The sequence below is a fragment of the Octodon degus genome, unplaced genomic scaffold (genome assembly GCF_000260255.1).
Source record: "Octodon degus isolate 3935 unplaced genomic scaffold, OctDeg1.0 scaffold00068, whole genome shotgun sequence".
Lineage (NCBI taxonomy): Eukaryota > Metazoa > Chordata > Mammalia > Rodentia > Octodontidae > Octodon > Octodon degus.
Window position 1 is genome coordinate 5,029,095 of NW_004524644.1, and position 25,648 is coordinate 5,054,742.

A 25,648-nucleotide genomic window follows, 5' to 3' on the forward strand; every position below is an offset into this window, starting at 1 on the left:
TCACACATAATCCCAGTGGATCATGAGTTAACACAAACTCTAGAAGTCCTCACCCCATGACTGCATGAGGCGTCGGGGGACAACTAGACACAAACCATAACAGTGAGGAAGGCCTTCCTGCTCATTCGCCTATCACCTTCCTCTCCCAGCTTCATCTCCTGTCTATTGGAACCTCAAAGGCCTTCTTGAGTTTCTTGAACAAGTTGAAGGGCCTTTCACAGGCTAGTAACTTGACCTGGTAACAACAGGAAAAAAGGAAATCCATCAAAATGAGAACAGCTAATGTGTGAACATTTCTTTTACATATTTTTGTTTTCAAAACCAGTGGTTATATTTTAAAATTTTTTGTTTATAAAGGGTTAGGATGTAGTTCAGGTAGAGAACTTGCCCAGAAGGTGCACAGTCAATCCCCAGCACTATTTTAAAAAGTCACTTAAACCTAAGTGATACCCAGTAATTTTATAGCCTTAAGTTAACCTATCAAAGCATTAAGGAATAATGTCTCTGTCCTTTACTATTTCTAGGTAGTTACACCTGAAGGACTTGGTCATACTGCTATAGCTTCAGGAACAAACATCCCTTCCAGCAATCCAAAAGATTGTCTTCCTAAATCAGCGCAACTCTTAAAATCTATTTTTGTGAAAAACGTTGGTTGGGCTACACAGGTGAGAAGTTTCTAGGAAAGTAAAATAGCTCAATTTCTTCAGTGTGCATTTCTTTTGGTTTTCATATACATTAGTTTCCCTCTCAAAAATTTATTTTTATGAGTCCTTATCAGGATGGTTTTATACTTTTTTACATTGATTATATCTTTAAAAGTGTTGACTTTTTTTAATACATGAGAAACACTAGATATTATTAGTACATTATCTCTTAAGGCCCAGATGAGCAATTTTGCCAGTTTTTACAGTGGGGGTCATAGCTGGGTGCAGGGGCACATGCTTGTAATCCCAGCATTTAGGAGGCTTAGTCAAGAGGATTGCAAGTTTGAGGTCAGCATGGGCTACATATTGAAGCCCATCTCAAAAAACCTAAATAATTTTTTTTTAAAGGTTATAATAATTATGAGGAATAGAGTGGAATCTGGGGCATTTTATGTATTTTCGAGAGAGGGTCTTGCTATGTATGTAGTTCAGGCTGGCCTTGAACTATGTAGGCTGACCTCGAAGTTACAGTTGTGCTCCTGTCTCAACCTTCTCTTTTGAGTGCTGGGATTATAGATGGGCTCTACCACACCTCGGCAGGACATTTTAATTTTAGAAACTGATTAGAGTAGCTTTCTTCTGGCAAAAGGAAGGAATTTAAGAAGTTGACTGCACATAGATTTCAGACCTACACAAATTTTTGTAGATATGAATATACATGTATATATTTGAAACTGGGAGTCCAGGGGACATGTATATTTTCCATCTCTAGGGAGGTATAGTGCACCCCAGTACTTGAGAAGGGCAACATTTATTACTTGTTATGTGGCACTGCTTTTCACATTTGGTCTAGTGTATCCCACACAGTAACAGTGACGTTGATGTTATCACTTGTTAACAGCAGTGAAATCGAGGTTCATAATGATAGTACCCCACGCACACGTGGGCTGAGTCTGCAAGTCAACCGAGGTCTGTGATTCCAGTTTTTGGGTTTTTTTGTTTTTTTTTTTCTTTCTTTCTATGCCATGTGCTTCTATTGGGAGTAGCACATTGTAAACATTAATGACTAAAAGAAGTACTTTTGACTAGTATTCTTAGGCGAAGGAGAAATGTGTGTCACTTAAGGACAAAGAGTTGCTTCTGTTATTCTTCGCTCTGTTGCAGTAATCATAATGGAATTCTCCATGGCGAGGGGAGAAACTCAAAACATCTGCAGATATCCTAATAGAAACTGTGTGAAATGGGATTCATTTAGGGGTTTTTTTAAAGACAGAGTTGAGATGTAACTTAGGCTGGTCTTAAGTTTATAGCAGTCCTCTTGCTTCATCCTTCTGATTGCTGAGATTACAGTCATGTGCCACCACACTCAGCTTTCACTTAGAATAATTTTAATATTGTAATTCTCTAGGTATTAAAGAAATTTAAAAAATTAAAAATAAATATCAAAAAGACACAAATATTCTCAATTTTGAGACTGCGACAGCCCCAAGTTTATGCTTACTGAAGTTTTTTATAACTATTAGAATACTTGTTAAATACCTCTGAAGAACCTCAAGTCCTCTGTTGTACAGTCCTTGTGATGCTTATTGTTTTTCCAGTTAACTAGTGGAGCTGTGTGGGCTCAGTTTAATGATGGGTCACAGCTGGTAGTCCAGGCAGGAGTGTCTTCTATCAGTTACACATCACCAAACGGTCAGACAACTAGGTAAGTTCTGAAAATACTGACAGTCAGCCCTGTTCTATAATTTTGCTTTCTCTGTATTTTGAAGTAAATGATTTGATAAACTTACTGTCTTTGGACAGTCATACTATTCTTTAAACTTTTCAGTACTCTTAGCACTTAATAATTTTTAACATGTTTTATGATTATTTGCTTTAATGCAGGGCAGTTAGTATGAATAATCCAGGCCTAATCTACTTCAGTGGTTAGAGTCCTTATAACCTTTTCATCTATAGCCTAATTAGGATGACCCTTTGTATACCCGTTTACTTAAAAGAACACAGAAACAGACACCCTTTTAGGAGGTAACTTCCTTATTTTTCCAAATGAAAGACTATATTCCTTGATGTAAACTGATCAATGTTTGACACTTTTGAGCGTGAATAGGCAGCACTTGTGTGTATAAGTACTGCATCCAAGGAGTCAACTAACTAGAGATTGAAATACTTGAGACAAATTACATCTGTACTGAGCACATGCAACATTTTTTGTTACTCCCTAAATAATACAGTTTAGCTATTCAATAGGACTCACATTTTTTTTGATATTACAAATAGTCTATAGTTTTATTTTGATACTGGGGTTTGAACCCAGAGGTAGAATAACACTAGGCTATGTTTTTATATATATTTTATTTTATATATATTTTAATTTTCATTTTGAAGCACAGCCTTACTAATCACTAAGCTGCGTAGACTGGCATGTGTCTGGCTAGATGGAGTTGACTTTATAAAGCACAGGAGAACGGATGTACTTCACAAGTAAACACTATGTCATTTCATATGAGGGTCTTGAACATTATAGGATTTGGGTTTCTAGGGGCTCTGGAGGATACCAAGGGAGAACTGTGTATTCATGCTGTAGGAATGTGTTCCAGCCATCACGCTAAACATAAGGAATCTGGCAGTAGCAAGAACTTTAATTAAATTAGAAGTTTCTAGAGAAGAAGGTACTTACTTCTTGGCTTTTTGGCTAAGATTAGGTGTCAAAGAAGAAGGTACTGAGAAATTTATCTGTTTTGGTGGAAATACTTGAGCAAATATAATTTGTGGCCATTTCTACTCACTTTTTTTTGGTTAAATACATGTACATGTAGCCATTTAAAGAATGATACTTATAGTGAGGCCTCTTCAAAAGTTCCAGTAAGCAGAAACACAGAAAGTGAGTAGAACCCATGTTCATGGGAAGAATCTTGAGATTTTTATTTGCTGTGATCATTTGGAAATTATTAGCATTTAATATAAATGGATTGATAATATATTTTGTCTTTAGAAGTATGGCTTTATTTTAATGAATCTAATCACAGCTTGCTTTAGATATTATAGTCACTTCAGTTTTTTCTTAAATTTTAGTGATTTGAATGTTTACAAATGTTCTAACATTAGAAATATGAAGGTATCTGCTTAATAAAATATTGTATACATTTTTTAGTGTTATTAAAAAATTACTAAAAAATACGCTTTGGGTACTCATAAAAGCCAAGTGATTACATTTTTTTCCTGTTTCACTTAGGTATGGAGAACACGATAAGTTACCAGAATACATCAAACAGAAATTACAGTGTCTTCGTTCTATGCTTGCAATGTTTTCTAATCCAACTCCTACTTTTCTTTGATTAAAACTCCTTTTTGATAATCTGCATTTCATAAATAGCTATTTGGCTGGCTTTCAAATAAAGTGACTTTTTAAATTTAATATAACTTCTTCAGAAAGCCTTTCTATTAAAACGAATTTAAATCTGTACCATAAAGGATATGGGCTGAGAACAAAGTTGAATGAAATTTGAGTCACTTAGCAAATACAGTGATCATAAAGTAAAACAGGATGCCTAACTTTGCTCTGAGGGTATATACCTGCAATTTAATCTGTTCATATATATGTACTGAACTTTTAAGCAAACATAAATGGTGTGTGATGTGTTTGTATTTTTACTGTTTTCCTTCTCAGACACTGAGAATCATGGATAAAACATGCTGTGGTTTGGGAATTTTTGACATGTAAATAATGTGTATTTATGTTTTAAGTAACATATAAACATGTATATTTGTTTTATATTTATTTTTGTAGCACCTGTGAAGAAGCAATTCTGAAAATGTATTTTATAAAAAAATAAACACACTAATTACTTTGTTTTGATTTATTTTAAATAGGGTAGTATAAACTAATTTTAAAATTTTGTTGTATATTTATGAAGTGTAAATTAACCTTTCTGTGTGTGTGTGTATGGTACTGGGGATTGAACTCAGCACCTTGCACTTCCCAAGCAAGTGCTTACTCTACTGAGCTATCTCCTGGACCCCAGAAAAGTAAATTAAATTTGAAAACTTAAATCTGAAATCAAAAGTCATTTCTGAGCTGGGCATGGTGGCACATGCCTATTATCCCAGCACTTGGAAAGCTGAGGCAAGAGGATTGCCAGTCAGTTCAACGCCAGCCAGAACTACACAACACAACCCTGTGTCAAAAAAAAAAAGAAAATATTAGAACATTTTTTATTAAGTAGGCAATTAAACTATGCTACAATTATTGTTTTGGAGAGTTGTACTTATGACAGTGAAAAGAAAAAAACAATTATAATTGTAACTTAAACCAGTTGCCTGAAATCCCAAAACTCAGGAGGCTGAGGCAGGAGAATTACTGAGTTTTGAGGCCAGCCTAGGCTACATAGTGAGTTCACGGTGTATTCTGAAACTACATAGTGAGATCCTGTCTCAAAAAGCCAAAGAAGGCTGATGCTTCAGCAGACTAAGCACCTGCTTAGGCATGTACGGAGGCTGGGGTTCAATACCCAGTACCACAGGCCACACCAGCTCTACCCCCAGGCTCACTGAGCTGGCCACCAAGACCAGTGGTGGCGCACACTTGTAATCCCAGTATTGGGAGGCTGCAAACAGGATCACTTCGAGTCTGAGCTGCCTAGTGAGACCCTGTACCAATTAAAAAAATAATAATAAATAAATGAAGCAGTAACCAGCTCAGAAAAATGGACAAAAAGATACGTATTGTTCATAAAGGAAAAAATCCATTATGATCAACAAAAATGGAAATAAGCTCAACCTCATTAAAGTTGAGGAAATGTAAAAATTAAATAATTGGTTACAGGAAAGCTCAGCGCTGTGGCCCACGGGAACTGGGAGCCTGAGGCAGGCCTGCAGGGTCACCCAGGAGCAGCCACCAGTGCCTCCACTCATCCGCGTGGCCCTGCCTTCCGCCCTCTGCTGTGCTGGAGTGCTAGTCTGATGACTAATGATAAATGACAAGGTAGAATACACAGGAATGAGCCATCTGTTTAGCTGAGTACACCCATTCTTTAATGCAAAGACTGATGTTTAATCTTGCTAACATGTAAGCCCTTAGCGGACCCCTAATAAAAGACCAATTTGTAAAAACAATCTGGTTACAAAAGCAAGTGGGAAATTCTCAGGTGTTCTTAATTATAGCACAAATGATACGCATAAATGAATAGGAAATATCTTAGAATTAACATTTAAATTCACTGGTAATCTAACCTCAAAGAAAATTAGTTAAGACTTAGGGACTTATTAGAAGAGTTAACCTTTAAAGAAATAAAGTAATAGCACAATTCTGAAGGTTGAAAAAAGCACGTTTTTGGTTTAACAACTTCGTACATACTGTATAGCTCTTTCCATCTCGGCCTTTTCTGGGTGTTCTCTTAGGCAGGCTACACAGCTGAACACTTAATGCAGTTAACTGTTCTACCCAGGTTTGTTTACATTTATCATGGCTTCTGGTATATTTTAATGTCTGTCTTTTAACCGTTCATTTATGTCAACTTGTGTCTACTGGTTTATTTTTTTGGCGGTACTGGGGATTGAACTCAGGACCTTACACTTGTCAGACAAGTGCTTATTCTACTGAGCTATCTCCCTAGCCCTTGGTTTATTTTATATCATGTACCATACATGACTTTTTTTTTCTCCTTCTTCCTCAGTAGGGTGTTTTCTGTAAATTTTGCTGTTTTGCTTTCTTCAGAAGATAAAATGGCAATACTCAGGTTTACATTATGAAGTTTATAAAACTTCACAGCTGAGCTCTGTCCTATACCAGCATCTATACTAGAATTGTATTACTTGAATCATTTTTTTTTCTAGTCATTTCCTCTAACATGTAGGTAATCTGTTTTCCCTTCTTTGCAAGACATCTTTTTTTTTCCTACCTGGACTGATTGTTGCGCAATTTTCCAGTGAATAAATATAATTTATTAGTCATACTTTTTTATTTTTTAAATGTATTTGGTACAGGGTCTCAATGCACCATGGACTCACAGTGATCCTGTTTTCAGCCTTCTCAGTGATTAGAGGTAAGCACCACCACGCCTGGACTCCGTGGCCAGCTCAGCGTGGGGGGGAGGTAGTGTCCAGCATAGCATGTGCCGGTGATCAAACCTTGGTGCCTGCTCTAGTTATACTGTTGAAAGACCTTCTAAGTATCCAGATTTTGACTGTACATTCTGGTACCTGTGCACACAAGTTTCTCATGGATTTCACTCCAGCCAATTTGCTGGATCTTGGCAGTTAAGTATAATTTCAAACTCCCATCTAGTAAATAATATCAAATGCTTACATTTCCACCTGCAGTGCATATATTGTTATACATTTTCACCAGAACTTGCCAATTTGACATGTAGAGAATAGTATATTACTAGGTGGGTGAAACTGCATACCTGTAATCCCAGCACTTGGGAGGCTGAGGCAGGAGGAACACCTGAGTTGTGGCAACCAGCCGTAACTACATAGCAAGATGCTGTAGGCTCAAAAAGCCAAAAACAAAAAAAAAGTGTTACTGGTTTAAATCTGTACTTTCCTCTTTGCTAAAAATCTTGAAAGCTTTCACTGGATATTTGTCTATCCTGTTGAGATTTGCCTGTTCATGTATTTTGCCTGCTAGCACACATTCTTAGTACTAAGAGTACTCAACATGTACCTTCTGTTTCCCCAGGCCTTGTGCCTCAGATCCCTTTGTTCCACCTTCACCAAGATTAGTCTCTGCTTGTCAGAGATACCTTCTTGAAGAGATACCTCGCTTTCCTTTCCAGATCAGGTTACCTGTATATCCACTGCCCTCCCCTTGGTCACAGTCACCTGACACATGAACTTATGCGACTCTGGTGAGGGAGGAGGTGTGTGTGGTCTGTGTACTGCTCTGTGTACTCTGTATACTGTGTGCTCTGTGTACTGCTCTGTCCTCACCAGTTCTGCATACTTGGCATGTAGTATCTCCTGACAGTATCAATGAATAAAGTTCCAGGAATACAGTACATAGATACAGTCTCATTTATTAGAAAATGAACAAACAATGTAAAATAGACATAAATTACAAGTAAATCTGCAATCGTAAAATGATACACAGAATTTCTTTTCAAGTTAATATATTTTTAACAGATGCAACTAGTATACCCATGTCAAACTAAAAAATTACAAATGTATTTTATTTTATGCAAAACAGCTTTATATGAAAGCTTATAAAAGAGTTTAAATGTAGACAAGGTTAACAGAATAGAGATGCTTTGAGTAGTTATAAAACCATTACAATTAGGCAAATCACTGTTCGTGAGTTCATTCACATTTTCCAAAATATTTCTTAAATACATATATTAGCTTTTTTTAATACTTAAAGTTTCATATCATATTTGAATTTATACTCATTTTATCCCACTCAGGACCTCAACTGAGCTATTTATTCCTCAAATTTTACATCCCTGCTCTTTACCCAAATCCATGTCACTTCCCTATCTTTTCTGTGCCACAAGGCGCTTCATACAGATGTGAGGACTCTACCCCAAAGAAAGAGTCCTCAACAGAAAAGAAGGTGCAGCCACTTGTGAAGTTACAGTTTATCTGAATTATAATTACTATTCTAACTCTTTAGATAGGTCTCATTTTTTTAATCTCTGAAATTGGAATAATGGTATCTTCACCCTGTAATATTGCTGTGAAAACCGTACATTACACATTATCAATACAGAAATACTTGCTCTTAATATTTCCATCACTATTGTTTCATTATGCAAACTCCCCAAAGGGTAGGATTTACTCTCTAGGATTAGAAGTGACCCAAAAGTCAAAGGCAGGAGGATTCCAGAGCAATAGGTAAGAGGGACTGTAGACTTGACCAATGGCCAGAATGCTGGCTACAGCTCTGATGACTACACAAGAGTGTTGCTCTGGGAGGCAGGGGAAAAAAATACCCCAAATCTCCAGTTCAACCACAAAATAACTTCTATCAGGTTAACCTTTTTATTATAGCTGAATAAATTGGGTTTGAGATGACAGCAAGCCTAGTGTAAAGGACAGATTATTAGTGTTTATTTAGAAATACAGCCAGGGATACAGTTCAGCAGCACAGCACCTGCCTGGCAAGCGCAAGGTCCTGAGTTCAATTCCTGATACCAAAAAGTTTCCAGAAATACTAGGAAATTTTAAGAAGAATATTTAGAATAGAGCTGGACATGGTGGTGTATGTTTGTAATCCCAGCACTCAGGAGGCTGAGGCAGGAGGATCGCTGGAGTTCAAGACCAGCCTGGGCTACAATGTGAGCTCAAGATCAGTCTGAAGCACATTGCAAGACCCTATCTCAAAAAGCCAACAAAAAAGAAAAAAATAGAACTATGCTTGCATTTTATTATTTTTTATGTTTGCATATTATAATGCACTTTTTTTCTTTTTAAATGTATTTGGTTGTTATAGGGTCTTACTGTGCAGCAGCTCTGACTTGCGATGGTCCTCCTTCCTTCAGCTTCCTCAGTGCTGGGATTTCAGGCATGTGGTACTACTCCTGGACTCTGTCCAGCTCAGCCTGCCCTGGGGCAGGGCTGGCACAGAATGTGGTGCCAGGGTTGGAACCAAGGTCCCTGTGCTTGCCTAAGCTTGCCTAAGTAGGCACTTTAGTCCACTGAGCTATCTTGCTGGCCCCTATAATGCATTTATTAAAGAAGGTTTTTGGGGGGTGGACTTTGTTTCTGTTTTGTTTAGCAATATAGCAGGTACTGAGTTCAAACTTGTGATCCTCCTGCCTCAGTGTCTCAGAGCGCTAGAATTACAGATGTGTACCACTATGCCTGGCCCACGTAGCTCTTTATCAGCTTTAGACTCACACTGAGGTAGAAATGTATACATAGTATGATTTAGCCAAGTTCAGGTAGATTCGTTAAACTTAGGTAAAAGTTGTTGCCTCATATACTTATTAGACTATCTAGGGTATTAGGTTCCATTCAAATTTAAAAGCCAACTAAAATTCTCTAAACGCAGGGAAGTATTTAAAGTGAAGATCTTTCTGTAGAGTTTAGAATGAGAAAACAGCAATAATTTCAAGAATTAATTTACTGTTTAGTACATGTATGCAGTAATTTATCTGAATTGTTTCTAAGTGAATTATTAGAACGTGAAAGAAAAAAAGCCCCACTAAAGGCAATGCAATCCATCCTCGTGTTAATTTAGGGGTTGTAAAATCTGGAGCTAAAGCAAGACAGGTGCAATGTTAGAAGAGACTTAAGACAGGTTAATGGGGATTTGACTCAGGATTTTTGTAAGGAAAATGGATGATAGAAAATGTATTTTTATATAAATGCATTTTTTTTTCAGTACTGGGGATTGAACTCAGGACCCTACATTTGCCAGGCAAGCTCTTATTCTACTGAGCTATCTCACCGGGCCCATAAATGCATCTTTGAATAAATAACGTTAAAAGATTTTTCTAGTTTCGTCCTGTACTAACTCATACACAGCTCTCCTGGTTTCACTGTTTGCATTAAAGAATACAGCTCTGCATTCACAGACCATTGTCCATTTGCTCTTTAATTCCTAAAATCCCCAAAAAGGCAGTAGTAGAATACTTCATTTTTGAGATAAGGAAATTTTGGCCTAGAATGTTTTTATGTATCATATTCATAATTACATGTGTGATTCCTTGTCAATGTATGTTCACATTATTCAAAATGTGCAAAATCTACAGCCTGGCTCATAACAACACTAACAGTGCCTCACGCAGGGATATGCCATGCCGCAGGAACTTTCCTCCACGGCCTTAGCGAGGCAACTCCTGAATCCCCCCATACCTTACAGAAAAGGCGATGAGTCTCTTGTAAACCACTCCAAGGAGGGAGATGGTGAGCAGCACTATTCCACACACAAGGCCGAACGCCCATCGCGGCCCCAGGTAACTATACACGTGGCTGATGAACACAGGCCCCAGGATGCGTGCGCCGCTTCCGGAAGCTGTTAACCAGCCCATGTACACACCCTGTGTGGGGAAGGGCAGGGAAGAAGACGAATGCTTAGGTTTCCTTATTTTAAAACAATGCTGCTATTACCAAACTGGCAAAATCGATCATTTTCTCTACCTTATGCTTCTAAAATGAAATGTCTCTATAAATTCAGTCAGTAAAAAATAATAAACCTAACCACTATTAAAGTTGGCTTACCGGGCCGGGGAGATGGCTCAGGAGAATAAGCACTTCCCTGGCAAGCACAAGGGTCTGAGTTCAATCCCCAGTTCCACCAAAAAATAAAAGAAAATTAAAAAAAAAAAAAAATTGGCTTACGCAAAATAAAAGGGATATAAAGGGACAACCTCTCCTCCCACTTCTGGTGCTCATGTGTGCTCGCAAGCACCCTACCAATTAACTGAGACTTCTGCTGCATGGGAAGGTCTGGAAGGTCTGTTAAAGCCCAGGAAACAATGTACCTTATTAATGTACCTTTTAAAGCTAGCGCTTATTTGGTGCCTGGACACTGAGATAGGCACTGCTTTCATCTACTGTTTCTAGTGTAATATCAGTGACAGATGCTGTCTCTAACAAATAGAGAAGCTAAAACTCTGGAAGGTCAGATAAATTGTCAAAGAGACTTTGCAGCCACTGCCACAGCTAGTATACACAACTATGTCCCATTCAGTCTACCCAAGAACTGTTAGCGTAGCATTATTTTGTCATTATTTCAGGTAGTCCAGACTGGCCTTAAAACTAATTACAGTGTATAGACCAGGCTGGCCTCGAACTTTTGGCAATCCGCCCACCTCTGCCTCTCTGGGATTACAGATGTGCATGCCCACCACACTCAGCATGCGGCATTATTTTTAACAGCTGGAAACTGAAAACAAACTAACTGTTCATGTTGGATTAAGTAGATAAATCATGGTATATTTAAAAACTGGAATGCCAAGCAACTATTTAAAAGAATAAGGTCATGTAGGTTATGATCTGATAATAACATGCAGACATGGTGAGAAGTTATATTACATTAAAAGATACAGAGAAAACTAGATGTACATGCAATTTAATGTTTCTCTAAAGCGTAAAGGTGGACATGTTTGAGCAGACATAAAGTGTGTTGAGTACAAGTGAGGCTAACAGCAGCTGACCTGGTGTGGTAAAGCCCTCCCTGGGGACTCTTCTGCTATATATACTCCCAAGTTGTTTGACTTTTGTTGTAATCATCAGTATTGCTTTTATAATTAATATTATTTTAGATATTTTTGAGGCAGGTCTCTTAGATGATCTTCTTGCCTCAGTTTCCCTAGTACATGGGACTAGAGATGTACCATTGTACCACTAATTCTTTTATTCTTAATTTTGAAAAGTTGAAAATATAATCTTCTAAGGGAAGAATCAATCCCAGGACTTGGTTTGTAGCTTAGTGACAGAGCATAGTCTTCATAGTTTGGAAACACAGGTATTAAATTTTTTCTCTTTATTTCAACAAAGGAACACTAATATCTGTGTTGAAAATGTAAAGCTATCATCTTAACTTTGTTTTTGGTACCAGAGATCATACTCAGGACATTGTCCTTGCCAGACAGGCTCTTAATGCCACTGAGCTATCTCTCCAGCCCCCAGTTTAACATTTTAAGAAATACACTGAGCATGGTGGTGCACAACTCTAATCCCAGCACTTGGAAGGCTGAGGCAGGATCACTGTTTTGAGGCCAGCCTGAGCTACACAGTGACCCTATATCAGAAGGTTTTTTTTTTTTCTCCGAATGCCTTCAGGGCAGGTTTGGCTGGCTTGAGTTGTGGGGATCGAACCACAGCAACCTGAGCCTGACTGCTTTGTTGAAGCAGCCACTTAAAGAACTGAGTTAAGGGGCAGGCCCCCCGAGTGACCCTATATCAAACAAACAGAGTGCCAGAAATGTATTTCATGTAACTGTACTGTGAGGGTAGTTGCCTTACCTGAGGTTTAGGGCCTAGGATTTTTGAATAGAGCGTATAGGACATCACATTGCAGGCTGGATAGCCTATTCCGATGAACACAACTGATGTGAAGAACTGCGCCATGTGGATCACTGGGGTGTAGAGGCACCAGGTTTGCTCAATTGGGCAACCAGTTGGTAGTTCACTCTGATCTTCTCTTGGCAACTTCCAAAGACCAGTAATGATTTCCCCAAATGTGGTATTGGGGATTGAGTTATTATGTAAATCTGTAAAAACAAAGTGAGTACAGTGCATGATTTGTTAATTTTAGATAAAGAGTGTGATAAAGTTACAGAATTAGGTGTCTGTACCTTTCCACTGTATTTTGGGCAACTGATTTCCCCAAGGCAGCAAGATAAAGAATCCAGCCCACACAACGAGAAGTCCTCCCAGCAGAACGGCGCGCTCCCCGAGCCTGCAGGAGACAGATGGTGACTTCACAGTGAAACACTAATGCAGCCCCTCAGTGCTGCACTTCAAAGCTAAATTCCCATCCCTTTACATATGAGTTAATATAAATGCTAAATATAATTTCTCACTAAAAACAAGGCTCCTCTGGAAAAGGATTTTCAGGTCTGGGACAGAAGACCTGGAAGAGGAACCAGGGATCCTCACAAAGCAGCAAACACGACACTCAGAGATGATGAGCTTGCAAACAAAGGGCGCAGGGCCAGCTTGAAGGTGGCAAACGACACAACAGTGTGACACCGAAAGGACAGTAAGCAGTGGGTGGAAACGCACAAAAGGCTGCTAGAGAACCAACTCATTAATTTAAAATTCAGTGAATTAAAGAATTAGCATTTCTCCTCCTTTACACATATTGTACCTCGGGTTAACTGAATAGTAGTGAAGACTCTCTTTAGATAAAGTACTGGAACAAAATTTTGAATACAATAAAATACACATGTCACTTGTTATCTGCAGGGGACTGATTACAGGACATCCGTGAGGACATCAAAATCCCGAGTTACTTAAATCTCATATTATTTACAAAGTACTTATATATGCACCCCCTCCTCTGTCCATGTCTAGATTCATTACAATATCTAACAAAAGGTAAACACTGTAAATAATTGCCATACCACATTGTTTAGTAAATCATAAGAAGTCCACACAGACACATTTTTTTTTTCTAGAATATTCTTTATCAAAAGTTGGTTCAATAGGGATGGGGAGTATGGCTCAGTAGAATAAGCACTTGCCTGGCAAGCATAAGGGCCTGAGTTCAATTCCCAGTTCCGCAAAAAAAAAAAAAAAAGTTGGTTCAATCCATGAATGTGGTGCCTGCAGATTGGGGGTGCCTAAGTCTGTTAGCATTTGCAAGGGCCAATTAATCCTCTACAGAATGCTCAAGTTTATGCGCTTATCTCAAAACAGTGTCTTATTTATCTCTTCTTCTGATGCACATAGACTCCTTATATTTTTGCAAAAATCAAATCTCATTAAGGTAAGTGTAGCTCCAACTATGGGTTTCCAAGGAACACAGCAGACAGGAATATGCTAAACACTACAGTGATGGAATCAGCAAGATCTTGGGAAGGGGTCTGGAGGTGGAGAAAGGGAGGGGAAGGACAGAAATTAGAAATTATTAAATAAATGTAATTTTAGCCAGATTTTCCAAATGTACCCACTGAATAAACAAATATTACACTGTCTTAATAATTTTAAATCTTTGCAAACTTTCAAAAACTAAATACTATCTACTACGAGAGGAAAGCTTCAAGTTATTTTATTGGCATATTCATTTACATTGTTTAATTTTTTTTTTTAAATTTTTTTTAACATTTATTTATTGTGTGTGTGTGCGCGTAGCCAGCTCAGCCCACCAGGGGGCGCAGCTGGTTGGCATGTGGTGCTGGGGGATCGAACCACGGTCCCTGTGCTTTGCCAAGCTTGTTCCAAGGAGGTGCTTTAGACCACTGAGCCATCTCTCCAGCCCCTGTTTAACTTTTTAAAAACAGATTTGAAACAAAGCCTACTGGTGATGCACACCTGTAATACCAGCTGCTTTGGGAGGCTGAGGCAGGATGATCATAAATTCATAGCCAGCTATGGCAATTTTCAGAAACCCTATTTCAAAATTTAAAAATACAAAGGGGGATAGATAAAAAGGGGGGGAGGAGGGGGGAGGAAGGGAAGGAGGGAGAGAGAGAAAACAAGAGAACGAACTGTGAAAACTGCAAGCTCAGAACTTACATTTTGGAAAGAAATTTAACCCCCATGAAAACCACAACTGCCTCAACTCCAAGCCCAGCAAGTATGATCCCATTATATAATACAGCTTGTTCTTGAGTCCAAGCATACATATCCATCGTTAATGGAGTAAGGATTCTAAGAAAAACAAGAGAAATTATTTGATTTCATCACGGTAATATTTAAAGTGAAGAAGCTTTAATGACACACATTGTGCTTGCTTTGGCAGCACATATACTAAAATTGGAACGATACACATTTAACCATTTATATCCCTTTTAACAGTGACGGCAGTCTGACAAAAGCACAAGTGTGAACACATTTTATGCATATGCTGTTGCTACACACCTAAGTTTGACTGTATTTATAAAGAAATATAACTACATTGCAAAAGTCTGAAAAATAGGAAAAGAAAACAAGCAAAACCAGTCATAACTCCTGCCACTGTAATAGAATTAAATAAGCAGGAGATACTTTGGTCTAAACTGATCTCTTCCCAGTTGAGTGTGGTGGCACACGCCTGGGATCCCAGCACTCAGGAAGCTGAGGTAAGACTGCTCGAGTGCAAGCCCAGCCTGGGCTACATGGTGAGATCCTGTTGCAAAAAATAATCCCTTTTCTTAGGGTAGCAGTACTTTGAACCTTTGGGCATTGGGCTTCGGTACTGACTTCCCTTTGGGGAGCTGTACCTACACAGCTGCCAGTGTTTCCTTATAAGCAGGTCTATCTGCACAAATAGAATTTCAAGTCATCATCATTTTTTTTCAAAATCAGAAAATGACAGCAGTTCTAGTAGAAATCCTTTTTATTATTTTCTTCCTCCAGTACTGGAGATCACATGAGCTACATCCCCAGCTTTATCATTATTATTACTATTGTAATTATAATTGATAGGGTTTTACTAAGTCACTAGACAACCCAGGCTGGGCTCAAATTTTCCAACCTCCTGCCTCTGCCTTTTAAGAGTGCTAGGATTACTGGTACATAGTGGTACCTGGTGTGAAAGTCTATTTTTACAGTTGTTTTTGTTTTCTTCTTGTTACAGCAGCACACATTACTGGCCATCCAGAACTGTTCTGCAAGGTCTATTATCTTATTTAAAATATGCTAACTGATCTAGGTACATGCCTTACAACGCTCAGGAGGCTGAGGCACAAGGATCACAAGTTCAAGAACACACTGAAGACCCAATCTCAAAAAAGAAAATAAAACAAAATCTTATCTAGTGCCTTTTATAAAATAAAGAATACACAAACAGGGCTGGCTAGGTAGCTCAGTGGATTAAAGCACCTGCTTAGGCAGATGCAGGGACCAATGTTCGATTCCCCGCATGCCGTGCCAGCCCCACACCCAAGGTGCCCTGAGAGGGCTACTGAGACTGCGCGTGTAGCGCGTGCCTGTAATCCCAGCACTAGGGAGGCTGAAAACAGGAAAATCACTATGAGTCTGATCTGTGTAGTGAGACCCTGTACTAAATAAAAAAAAAAAAAAAAAAAGAAGAAGAAAAAGAAAAAAAGAATATATGAACAATACTGCTAAATACTAAAATTAGGGAGGGGGGGCCAGGGAGATGGCTCAGTGGAATAAACGCTTCCCTGGCAAGCGCAAGGGCCTGAGTTCAATCCCTGGTTCTGAAAAAAATAAAATAAAATAAAATTAGGGAGGTGAGGGAAATAGGAAGAAAAAATAGGTGTGTTAAGTACATGCACCAAGTCTGCATGATTAGTATAGTCATTATCCACTGCAACGATGGACCAAGAACAAAACTAAAATAATGATGTTCACAATTCATAATAAACCGGAAGCATTCCTCTGCAGCGTTCCTATTATTAAGTGATCAGAACCTACTCACCGGCTGCTTCTGCAGCCTCTTGCATCCCCACACCTGAATACACGGATCTTGCTCCCTGCCCTGGAATGGCTCTCGCCCTCATGCGACTGTCTCCCTCCTTACCAGGTCCCTTCCTAGGCTCTAATGCCTGTTAACTGCATGCGAGATGGAATTTATACTTCAAATATTTTTTTGAAAAACGAACAGTATTTTAAACTTTAAAATCAGATGAGGAAGGTTGGGGGGATAGCTCAATAGACTAAGTGCTTGCCTGGCAAACACAGGGCCTGAGTTTAATCCCCAGTTCTGCAAAAAATAAAAATAAAAATAATTCAGATGAGCTGGTGTAGAAAACATACCTGGTAGCCTCTCAAAAAGTTAAACATACATTAGTATCTGATCTAGCACCTCTATTTCTAGATTTATGCACAAAAGAATAGGGGGCCTGGGGCCTGCCCCTTAGCTCAATGGTTTAAGTGGCTGCTTCAACAAAGCAGTCAGCCTCAGATTGCTGCAGTTGATCCCCACAACTCCAGCCAGCCAAACATGCCCTGAAGGCATTCTGAGCCAGCGCCCCCCCCCAAAAAACCCTAAGAATTGAGGGCCAAGCCTCAGATATTTGTACACCAGTGCTCACAAAAGCATTATTCAAAAAGCCAAAAGGTGAAGTGCTGGCCAACAGAGGCACAAGGAAGTGAAGCAAAACACCTGCATTGGAAAGTTATCCACCATAAAGCTATGAAGGTCTGCAATGTGCTGTGATGGACTTGCAAATATCGCTACGTGAAAAAAGGCTAACACCAAAGGGGAATGTTGGACAGCGCCATTTACACAAAGCACCTAAAACACGCAATTGAGAAGACACCAGAGAGAAAGGAGGCTACTGGGGTCAGAGTGCAGGGCGACTGGGAGGAGAGTCTGTAGTAGGTTTAGGAGTTTTTGTTTGGAACAATGAAGCTTCTGGAAACACAATGGTCATGGTTGCATATCACCATACCTGCACTTAAGGCCACTGAATTATACTTTTTGTTTGGTCTTTCTGAGACAGGGTCTCTCACTACGCAGTCCAGACTGGCCTTGAACTCACTTTGTAGCCCAGGCTGGCTCCAACTCACAGTGATCTTCCTGTCTCAGCCTCCCGAGTGCCAGGATTACAGACATACACCACAATGCCTCATTTATTTTAATTATTATGAAAGAGTAAAATTCAGCCTGATATGGCAGGGCATGCCTGTAATCCCAACACTCGGGAGGCTGAGGCAGGAGTAACTGTAAGTTCAAGCCCAGTCTAGGGAATTTGGCAGCTGAGCAAGTGCGTATCTTTGAAAAAAAAAAAAAAAGTCTAGGATGACAGCTCACTACAAAGACCCTGGGTCAATCCTCAGTACTGGGGAAAAAAGAAAACTAAAACAGTAGACCAGTGCCCCTAGTAATGAGCTAAAGTGTTCATTTTATCTCAATAATTTTGAAAATAAAGAAAAACAAAGTCCACATGTACTGACATAAGAAATGTCACAATATACTGGTAAGTAAGCCAAGATGTCAGATGATAACATCATTTAGTCTACATGTGTTACCCTCAATTCACCCACCCTCCACCCTGTCTCGGAGTTGCACAGAATACAATGTTTGAAAACACAAACTGAACTATTAGTAGTGGTACCACCACAGCAGGAGGCAAAAGTGGAAGCACAGTTGTAATATTTGGAATTTTGTAAGATTATACTATTCAGGCCAGGCATGGTAGTATGCTCCTGTAATCCCAGCCCTGGGGAGGCTGAGGCAGGAGGATTATTGTAAATTCGAGATCTGCCTGTAGTACAAAGTGAGTTCAAGGCCAGCCTGAACCACATGCTGACACCCTGTCTCAAAAAGACAAAAATAAGTATAAATAAGAATGTACTATTTGTATAATAGATATTTTTAAAATGAAAGGGCCCATCAGGGTTGGGGAGATGGCTCAGTAGAATAAGCGCTTCCCTGGCAAGCGCAAGGGCCGGAGTTCAATCCCCAGTTCTGCCAAAAAAAAAAAAAAAGAAAGAAAGGGGCCAAGTATAAGCAGAAGTCACTGAAGCCTACCAGACACAGAGATTCTGTAATATTCTAGTTCTTTATTTTTAAGATCAAGGATTAGTTAAAATTGCCAGACTAAATGCTAGATATAATAAGTTGGGAACTATACAGTTTAGTTAATGAAATCATAATGCATACACTTTTCACACTGTGGTAAAAAAATATGCCTTATAGTTTCTTTCTTTTTTTTTAATGTTTTTAGTACAGGGTCTACAGGGTCTCACTACACAGATCAGATTCATAGTGATTCTCCTGTTTTCAGCCTCCCAAGCACTAGGATTACAGGCACATGCCACCATGCCCAGTCTCAATCGCCATCTCAGCATGCTGTGAGTGGGTGGGAGGTTGGGGGTGGGCAGCACAGCATGCTGGGGATCAAACCCCGGTCCCTGCGTCTGCCTAAGCAAGCACTTTAATCCACTGAACTATCTGGCTGGCCCGAACATAATTCCTTATAATATCTATACACCAAATTAGTACTGCATTTAGTAACTAGGTTAATATATCATCTGATTCACACAAAGGCAGAATAAAACTTACGTTTCAAAAAGGGCAAAGATAAACAGAACCACAAAAAAGAGAACATTGGTGGCTACAACAGCGACTTGATCAATATTTCCTTGTGAAATCTGAACTTCATCTGCATTTGCTAGAGGTAAATAGAAAAAAGAATACTGTTACCTATATATATAATTTTTCTTACAATACTAAAATAATATAGAAATTATATGTGGATAAATATTTAAATTACTTTAAGGCGCCAAAGCTGTTTAAAATGAACAGAAGTTACCCAGGCATGGTAAGCACACAGAGAATCCCTGCACTTGGGGGCTGAAGCACACTGCACGTTTGAGACCAGAAGGGTCACAGAGTGGGCCAGCCTGCACTACACAGTGAGACTAGTCTCCAAAACAAAACAAAAAACATAGAACAGAACTTACATGGCAAAAACAATTTTAAAATATTTAATATAAATATTTAATAAGTGTGCTGTTGAAGTGGGCACATTAAATAACATTTAAAAGTAAAATGAATATTCTTTGTAGGAGATAAAACATATACAGCAATTACTCATATTTCTTTTGTTTGGTGTTTCTCAATCAAGAATAATGTCTGTAATCTCAGCACTTGGGAAGCTGAGGCAGGAGGCTCACCACAGTCTGAGGCCAAACATAGTCAGTTTGAGGTCTCCCAACATAACATCATGAGACGCTTTCTCAAAAAAAAAAAAAAAATACAGATTATAATTTATGTAATTCTATAACATAGTGTTTTCATAAATTTCAGGTGCAGGTGTTGTTTTCTACATTAGCTTTTTTATGTGTAGTACTAGGTAATGAACATAGAGACTCATCCTTGCTACACAATTACTCTATCACTGAACTATATTCCTAGACTTTCAGATTTTTTAATTTTGAGACAAGGTTTCACTAATTTGTCTAGACTGGTTTTGAACTTGTAATTGTGCTTCAGCCTCCTGAGAAGCTAGAATACTGGTATCATAAGCCACCACACATGACAAACATATTGATAACTTACTTTATACTGCAATGATACATACATACACACACACAGACATTTTTTTTTGCAGGCCTTGTGCCTACTAGGCAAGCACTCTACCACTGAGCTATACCTCCAGCCTCCTACATCTTAAATTTAAAATGGTTTCCTGGAAAACTCAAATTTTCACTAATTCAGTTTTGGTTCTATTTTATGGTTCACTTCAATGTGTAGTATGTATACACATAGTTAAATGCTATACGAAATTCTTATTAATAAAAATCCTTTTGTTATCATTGCCTTTTAATTTTTATTTTACAATTTTTTGTTTTTGTTTATTTGGTACAGGGTCTCTCTCACTCTGCAGTTCGGACTCATAGTGACCCTCTCGTCTCAGCCTCACCAGTGCTGGAACTCCAGGTGTGTGCCACCATGCCCAGTTTTGGGGCCTGCATGGCATGTGGTACTGGGGACAGAACTCCCATCCTTGCACTTGAGAGGCAGGCACTTAAACCACTGAGCTATTTCCCCAGCCCCATCACTGCCATTAAAAAAAACTTGTTTATATTTCTGCAAGGAAATAACCAGTTTTGCTGGTGATGTCATAAAATAAGGCAAAGTGAGTGCCTGACTTAAGCCACGAAGTTCAACGACACACTCATCATCAGCTATCCGCAATGTAAGTGGGAAGTACACAGCATGTGCATCCGCTCACCAAGCATCCACAGCAGGAAGAAGACGATGTGCTCCTGTGTGCTGCCTTTAGTGTGTGTGCAATGGCAGGGTGGAGGCATCTTTCCTGTGCACGCAAGTTTCTATGGGTGTTTTGTTTTGCTTTTTTGTTTGTAACAGTGCCTATATTTCTATCTCAGGACTCCTTAAGGAGTCCTTCCTCCAATAATTTGGAAAGTTTGTTATACATAAGGAGAAGTACGACCTTAGACACTGAGCACAGGCTTCTGACTTTGCTTTCTAATCACACAAAGAAGGGGCTGGGATATGGCTCGAGGTACAGTGCTTGCCAAAACCAGGATCACTAATCACACAGAGAACTCATCACCACTGCTGACACTCTTAAGTAATGTACCAAAGTACCCCGAGTAAAGACTGGAATTTGCTTCAAACATGGTTTATTTCCTGCAGCCTGCACCTATGGTTGACTTTAATGAGGAATCTCAGAAATATACACTATACTGCAAGCATCGGTTAGGTACTCTAACGATAAGAATTTTAAGAGAAGACTACATTAATATATGACTTAGACTTATGCAATTGGAAATTATAGTCTTATCCCACATAACCTGTTTAAACATTAACTTTTCTTCAGTTCTTATCCAGAATACCCCCCAAATCTCATGTCTTGGTGGCTAGGGCCCACTGTAGCTATGCTCACAAGTGGGGTTTTGAGAGACTGTCATGAGGGAGTGAGCCGGGCTGTGCCTTGGGGACTCCATCGTGTCCCTGGCCATCCTCTTAGGCTTTCTCTCAGGGTACCTGCTCCTCCATAAGGGGAACCTTTTGTTCAGGACCAAGATGATGGAGCGCCTTGCCACAGGCCCAGAAGCAACGAAGCCCAGTGACCACAGCCTGAAACCTCAGAAACCACAAGCCAAATAGAGCTTCCCTCTGTAAGCTGATTTTTCTCAGGCATTCTGTCACACTGACAAAAAACTAAGTCAAATCGCTTTTCAATTTAAATAACTATGGAAGTTTTTACCAGGTATATTTTATTTTTGGGGGGAGTTGGTTTTTATTTATTTATTTTTTTCCATAAATTTATTGAGAAACAAATAGCAATGAGACAGTTTCAAACCAAATTGGTAGGACAGTTTCAATAATTAACACATTGCATACATTTTTCTTAGTGGTTAATTGCTGTACAAGATGCGGACATGATATCCTATTTACAAACACCATTAGAACAAATCCCTCTATTCATTAAGAGAAAGTAATCATATATGTATCCTAACCACTTTGAAGACACAGATACAAAATGGACATTCATCTGTATCCCCTTTTTTTGTTAAGTTCCATCATTTAAATATTATAGGTATGTAAACTCAGCAAAATATTCTAAAAGAGTTCAGTAGTCCGTTAATAGTATTGGGTCTTCTGCTTCACTGGCAATGTCAGAAATTGTTGACCTGAGTCCCCTACAGCTCAACATAACAGCATGGCTTTACTTCTTATACTTCATTTTTATACTTTTCTGCTGGATGGTTAAGACCAAGGTAAAGCAGGACCTGTGCAACAAGAGTTGTAGCTTTTGGGTCTGATAAGGTCAATGAAATCCCCTCAGGATTTATCCTGAGATCCTACCAGGTATATTTTAGCTAAGCACTTATTTTATTAATATTTAAAAATGATTTTATATGGAAGCACTTGGTAAAATAACACTGTATCTTTTCCACAATGCTACAAACTCATTTAGAGCAAGAATCAAGCTGCTTTCCCTCACCAGGAGCAAACTGGCTGTGGAGAGCATAATCAGTACTTAAATCATGCCTTATCTACACTTTTTTGCCAGGCTGGGTACTTATTTATGAATCACAGAAAGAGCTAAAGGATGAAGAAGTACATTTGTAAAGTGTAAGAAAAGAAGTGAAAAATAGAAGCCATACCTATTATGATTAAGAACTGATTGAAAAAGAAAATCAATTTTGGTAGCAAAGTATTTGAAATCACTCTATAACCTCAAAATTTTTAAGACATTATTCTCTAAAAATACCACAATGTGATTCTTAGCACTGGTTTTAGCCTTGCAGTCACATACCCCAATGATGAGAGGTGTAGGTCTCCTCAGGAAACTACTCAGCCTAGAGCTGGGGGCCAGCACAGGGCTGTGATGGCAGGATTCTGGGAGTTGGGGCAAGTGCGTCACGAATTCCTGCCCAGTGACACATTTAGTAACTTAGTAACAAGGGCAACTCAGCAGGACCCTAGCTCAGAGCTGGCCAGATGGCTCAGTGGACTAAAGAGCCTTAGGCAGGCCAGGAGCAGCAACCAGGGTTTGATTCCCCCCAGCATGCCCTGCCAGCCCCACACCCAGGGCACGCTGAGACAATGATTGAGTCTGGATAGTGACTGAGATTAGGCATAGTGGCAAGCGCCTTTAATTCTAGCGCTTGGGAGGCTGCAAATCACTACAAGTCCCATCTGTGTAGTGAGACCCTGTAGACCTTGTACTACATGCATTAAAAAAAAAAACAAAAAAAAAAAAAACCTAGCTCAAGGTAAAGGGCTGCAGAGGCCCTGGGTTTGATACCCAGTACCACAAAAATAAGCTAAGTAACTATGCAAACGGCTGGAATGTAGTGCACTGAGAAGAGCCAAGGTTCGGTCCCTGGTACTACTACACAACTAATTCAGGTGCCTTTTAGCTTTCAAGATCTTCCCCAGCCACCTATTGCATTATCCTCGAAAAAAAATCCAAATAAATACTAAATAGACACAATCATTAGAAGCTTTCTAATAATGCTAAAGTAATTTAGTCCAATAAATTAGTATTACCTGTTTCAAAATTAATACTGTTACATGGTCGTCCTGAGTCATCCACACGATGTTCTCTTAAAAAGAAAAACAAACATTGTGTTTACAAAATCCTTAGTAAAATATAGAAAAATAGTTTCAATTTATGAATAAATTCTATTTTCTCTTAATGGTGTCAAAAGCTTATTTAAAAAGTGAAGGGTGAATGGGAATGGGAGAAACCAGCTCTGCAGAGTGAATTTGGGCAGAACAAGAGAAAAAGATAAAAACAAAATTAAAAGCTCATGCTGCTTCTGAGAATAGAGGCACGGGCTACCATAACTCATGACAGCCAGTGTTCTAATTTTTGAAATTCTTAGTTTCTTTTATTATTAGTGAATATTAATAATAACCTTTAAAAGACAGAAGTTGGAGTTTGGGGGTTTTGTGGTACTAGGGACTGTACCCAGGGCTTACATACAGTCCTTTTTTTATTTTTCATTTTGAGAAAGGTCTCATGAAGTTACCCAGGCTGGAGCTCCAACTGGCCACGCTGCCGCGGCATCTCAGAGTGCTGGGATTACAGCTAGGAGCCACCACTCCGAGTAGAATTCTTGTCATATTAAAATAAAGAATGAAAAGAGTAGCTAACTCATCTAAAAGCATGTGTGATCCACCACATGTGATCTACCTGAAAATTTTCAGTGACTTTAAACACTATTTATAAATGGTTCTGAACAACTGGATAAGACATTCTATATAAAATAGTATAACTTCTGTAGATAACAGCTCAAGTAACCTATGTGCTGAGGGCTGATACTAAGGCAAATTAATGGCTACTGAAAATGTCTTCATGCCATTCCTCTACTTAGAAACCGTGTTAATAAATCAAGACTAAACCTTGAATCACAAGAGATCTTCATGTTCTCATTTAACAAGCTATTATTGTGGATGCCCATGCTTTAGCTGATCAAAAGTTTACGAGCACAACTAAAAATATCAGAAGTTTCCAATAATCAAAAGGCTTATTTAACAATCTACAAAGTGGCTTACCATTTCTGTCTAATTACCTTAATACAGCAAGGATCAGAATAATATTTAAAATTCCCAGGAAAGCGCCAAGTAAAACCGGTGCAGTATACATATTTATCTGCAGCTTAATTGTGTCCCACGTCACACCCTTTTCTCCAATGAGTGCAAAACAAGTCTGAAAAACTTATTAAAATGTATAGAGATGAACTATTATATTGGAAAAACAGGCTAAAAAGATATAAAACACCATTAAATTGGAAGTAACATGGAATCATCTACCAATAGGGGCAAGAAAACTTGTACACAAAGCACAGAGGCACATACATACATACATATCTGACGTTATCAAATTATTAGAATTTCATAGGGGATAAAAGAACTAGGACACAAGTATCTAAGAAGGCACCTTAGGAAAGTAATAATGAAAAAGGTTGAGGCACTGATGTATGTACATTCGCAAGGGTTTCTACCGAAAGTGATTTACCAAGGGCTTCTTTTCTTCTCTACAGAGGGTGAGTAACAGTTCTGGGAACTGAACCCACAGCCTCACGTACGCTAAGCACAGACTATCATGGAGGACCCACCCAGTTTGTGTCTTCTTGCTTTTTTTTTGTATTTCAATACAGGGTCTACAGGGTCTTACTATGCAGATCGGACTCATAGTGATCCTCCTGTTTTCAGCCTCCCAAGTGTTAGGATTATAGGTGTGTGCCACCAAACCCTGACGGGGCTAGGGCCAGCATAGCAAGCCAGTGAGCAGTAATATTTACTGAGAACTTTAATTTTTGTCTATACCAAATACTATGCTCAGTATTGAGGGTAGATTAATAAATGAAAAGACTACAAGTCCTTATGTAATATAAAACATAGGACTACAATTCATTTTATATTTATGCTTATATTTTTTATAGAATATGAAACCAAATTATTAGATTCTCTGGTAAACTCGATTCTCTTCTGCTAAGCCTTTTTTGAG

At 38.8% G+C, this 25,648-nt stretch overlaps 2 protein-coding genes across 5 annotated transcripts in view; one reads left to right on the forward strand and one right to left on the reverse strand.

The window, feature by feature from the left end:
* Positions 1–4,433, forward strand: part of Plk4 (polo like kinase 4) — a 19,833-nt gene extending 15,400 nt beyond the window's left edge. The window contains exons 14-16 of the mRNA XM_004635018.2: positions 525–665; positions 2,243–2,349; positions 3,877–4,433. Coding sequence (XP_004635075.2) covers positions 525–665; positions 2,243–2,349; positions 3,877–3,979 — 351 coding nt within the window. The 3' untranslated portion in view covers positions 3,980–4,433. The remainder of the gene's footprint in view (positions 1–524; positions 666–2,242; positions 2,350–3,876) is intronic.
* Positions 4,434–9,374: 4,941 nt separating this feature from the next.
* Positions 9,375–25,648, reverse strand: part of Mfsd8 (major facilitator superfamily domain containing 8) — a 35,145-nt gene continuing 18,871 nt past the window's right edge. For 3 of the 4 annotated variants that reach the window (XM_004635019.2, XM_023719521.1, XM_023719523.1), the window contains exons 6-12: positions 24,711–24,855; positions 23,683–23,738; positions 19,213–19,321; positions 14,772–14,906; positions 12,887–12,990; positions 12,555–12,802; positions 9,375–10,624 (exon numbers count right to left, since the gene is read on the reverse strand). In XM_004635019.2, the coding sequence (XP_004635076.1) occupies positions 10,409–10,624; positions 12,555–12,802; positions 12,887–12,990; positions 14,772–14,906; positions 19,213–19,321; positions 23,683–23,738; positions 24,711–24,855 (1,013 nt within the window). In that variant the 3' untranslated portion in view covers positions 9,375–10,408. The remainder of the gene's footprint in view (positions 10,625–12,554; positions 12,803–12,886; positions 12,991–14,771; positions 14,907–19,212; positions 19,322–23,682; positions 23,739–24,710; positions 24,856–25,648) is intronic. The other variant, XM_023719522.1, reaches the window with a different exon arrangement.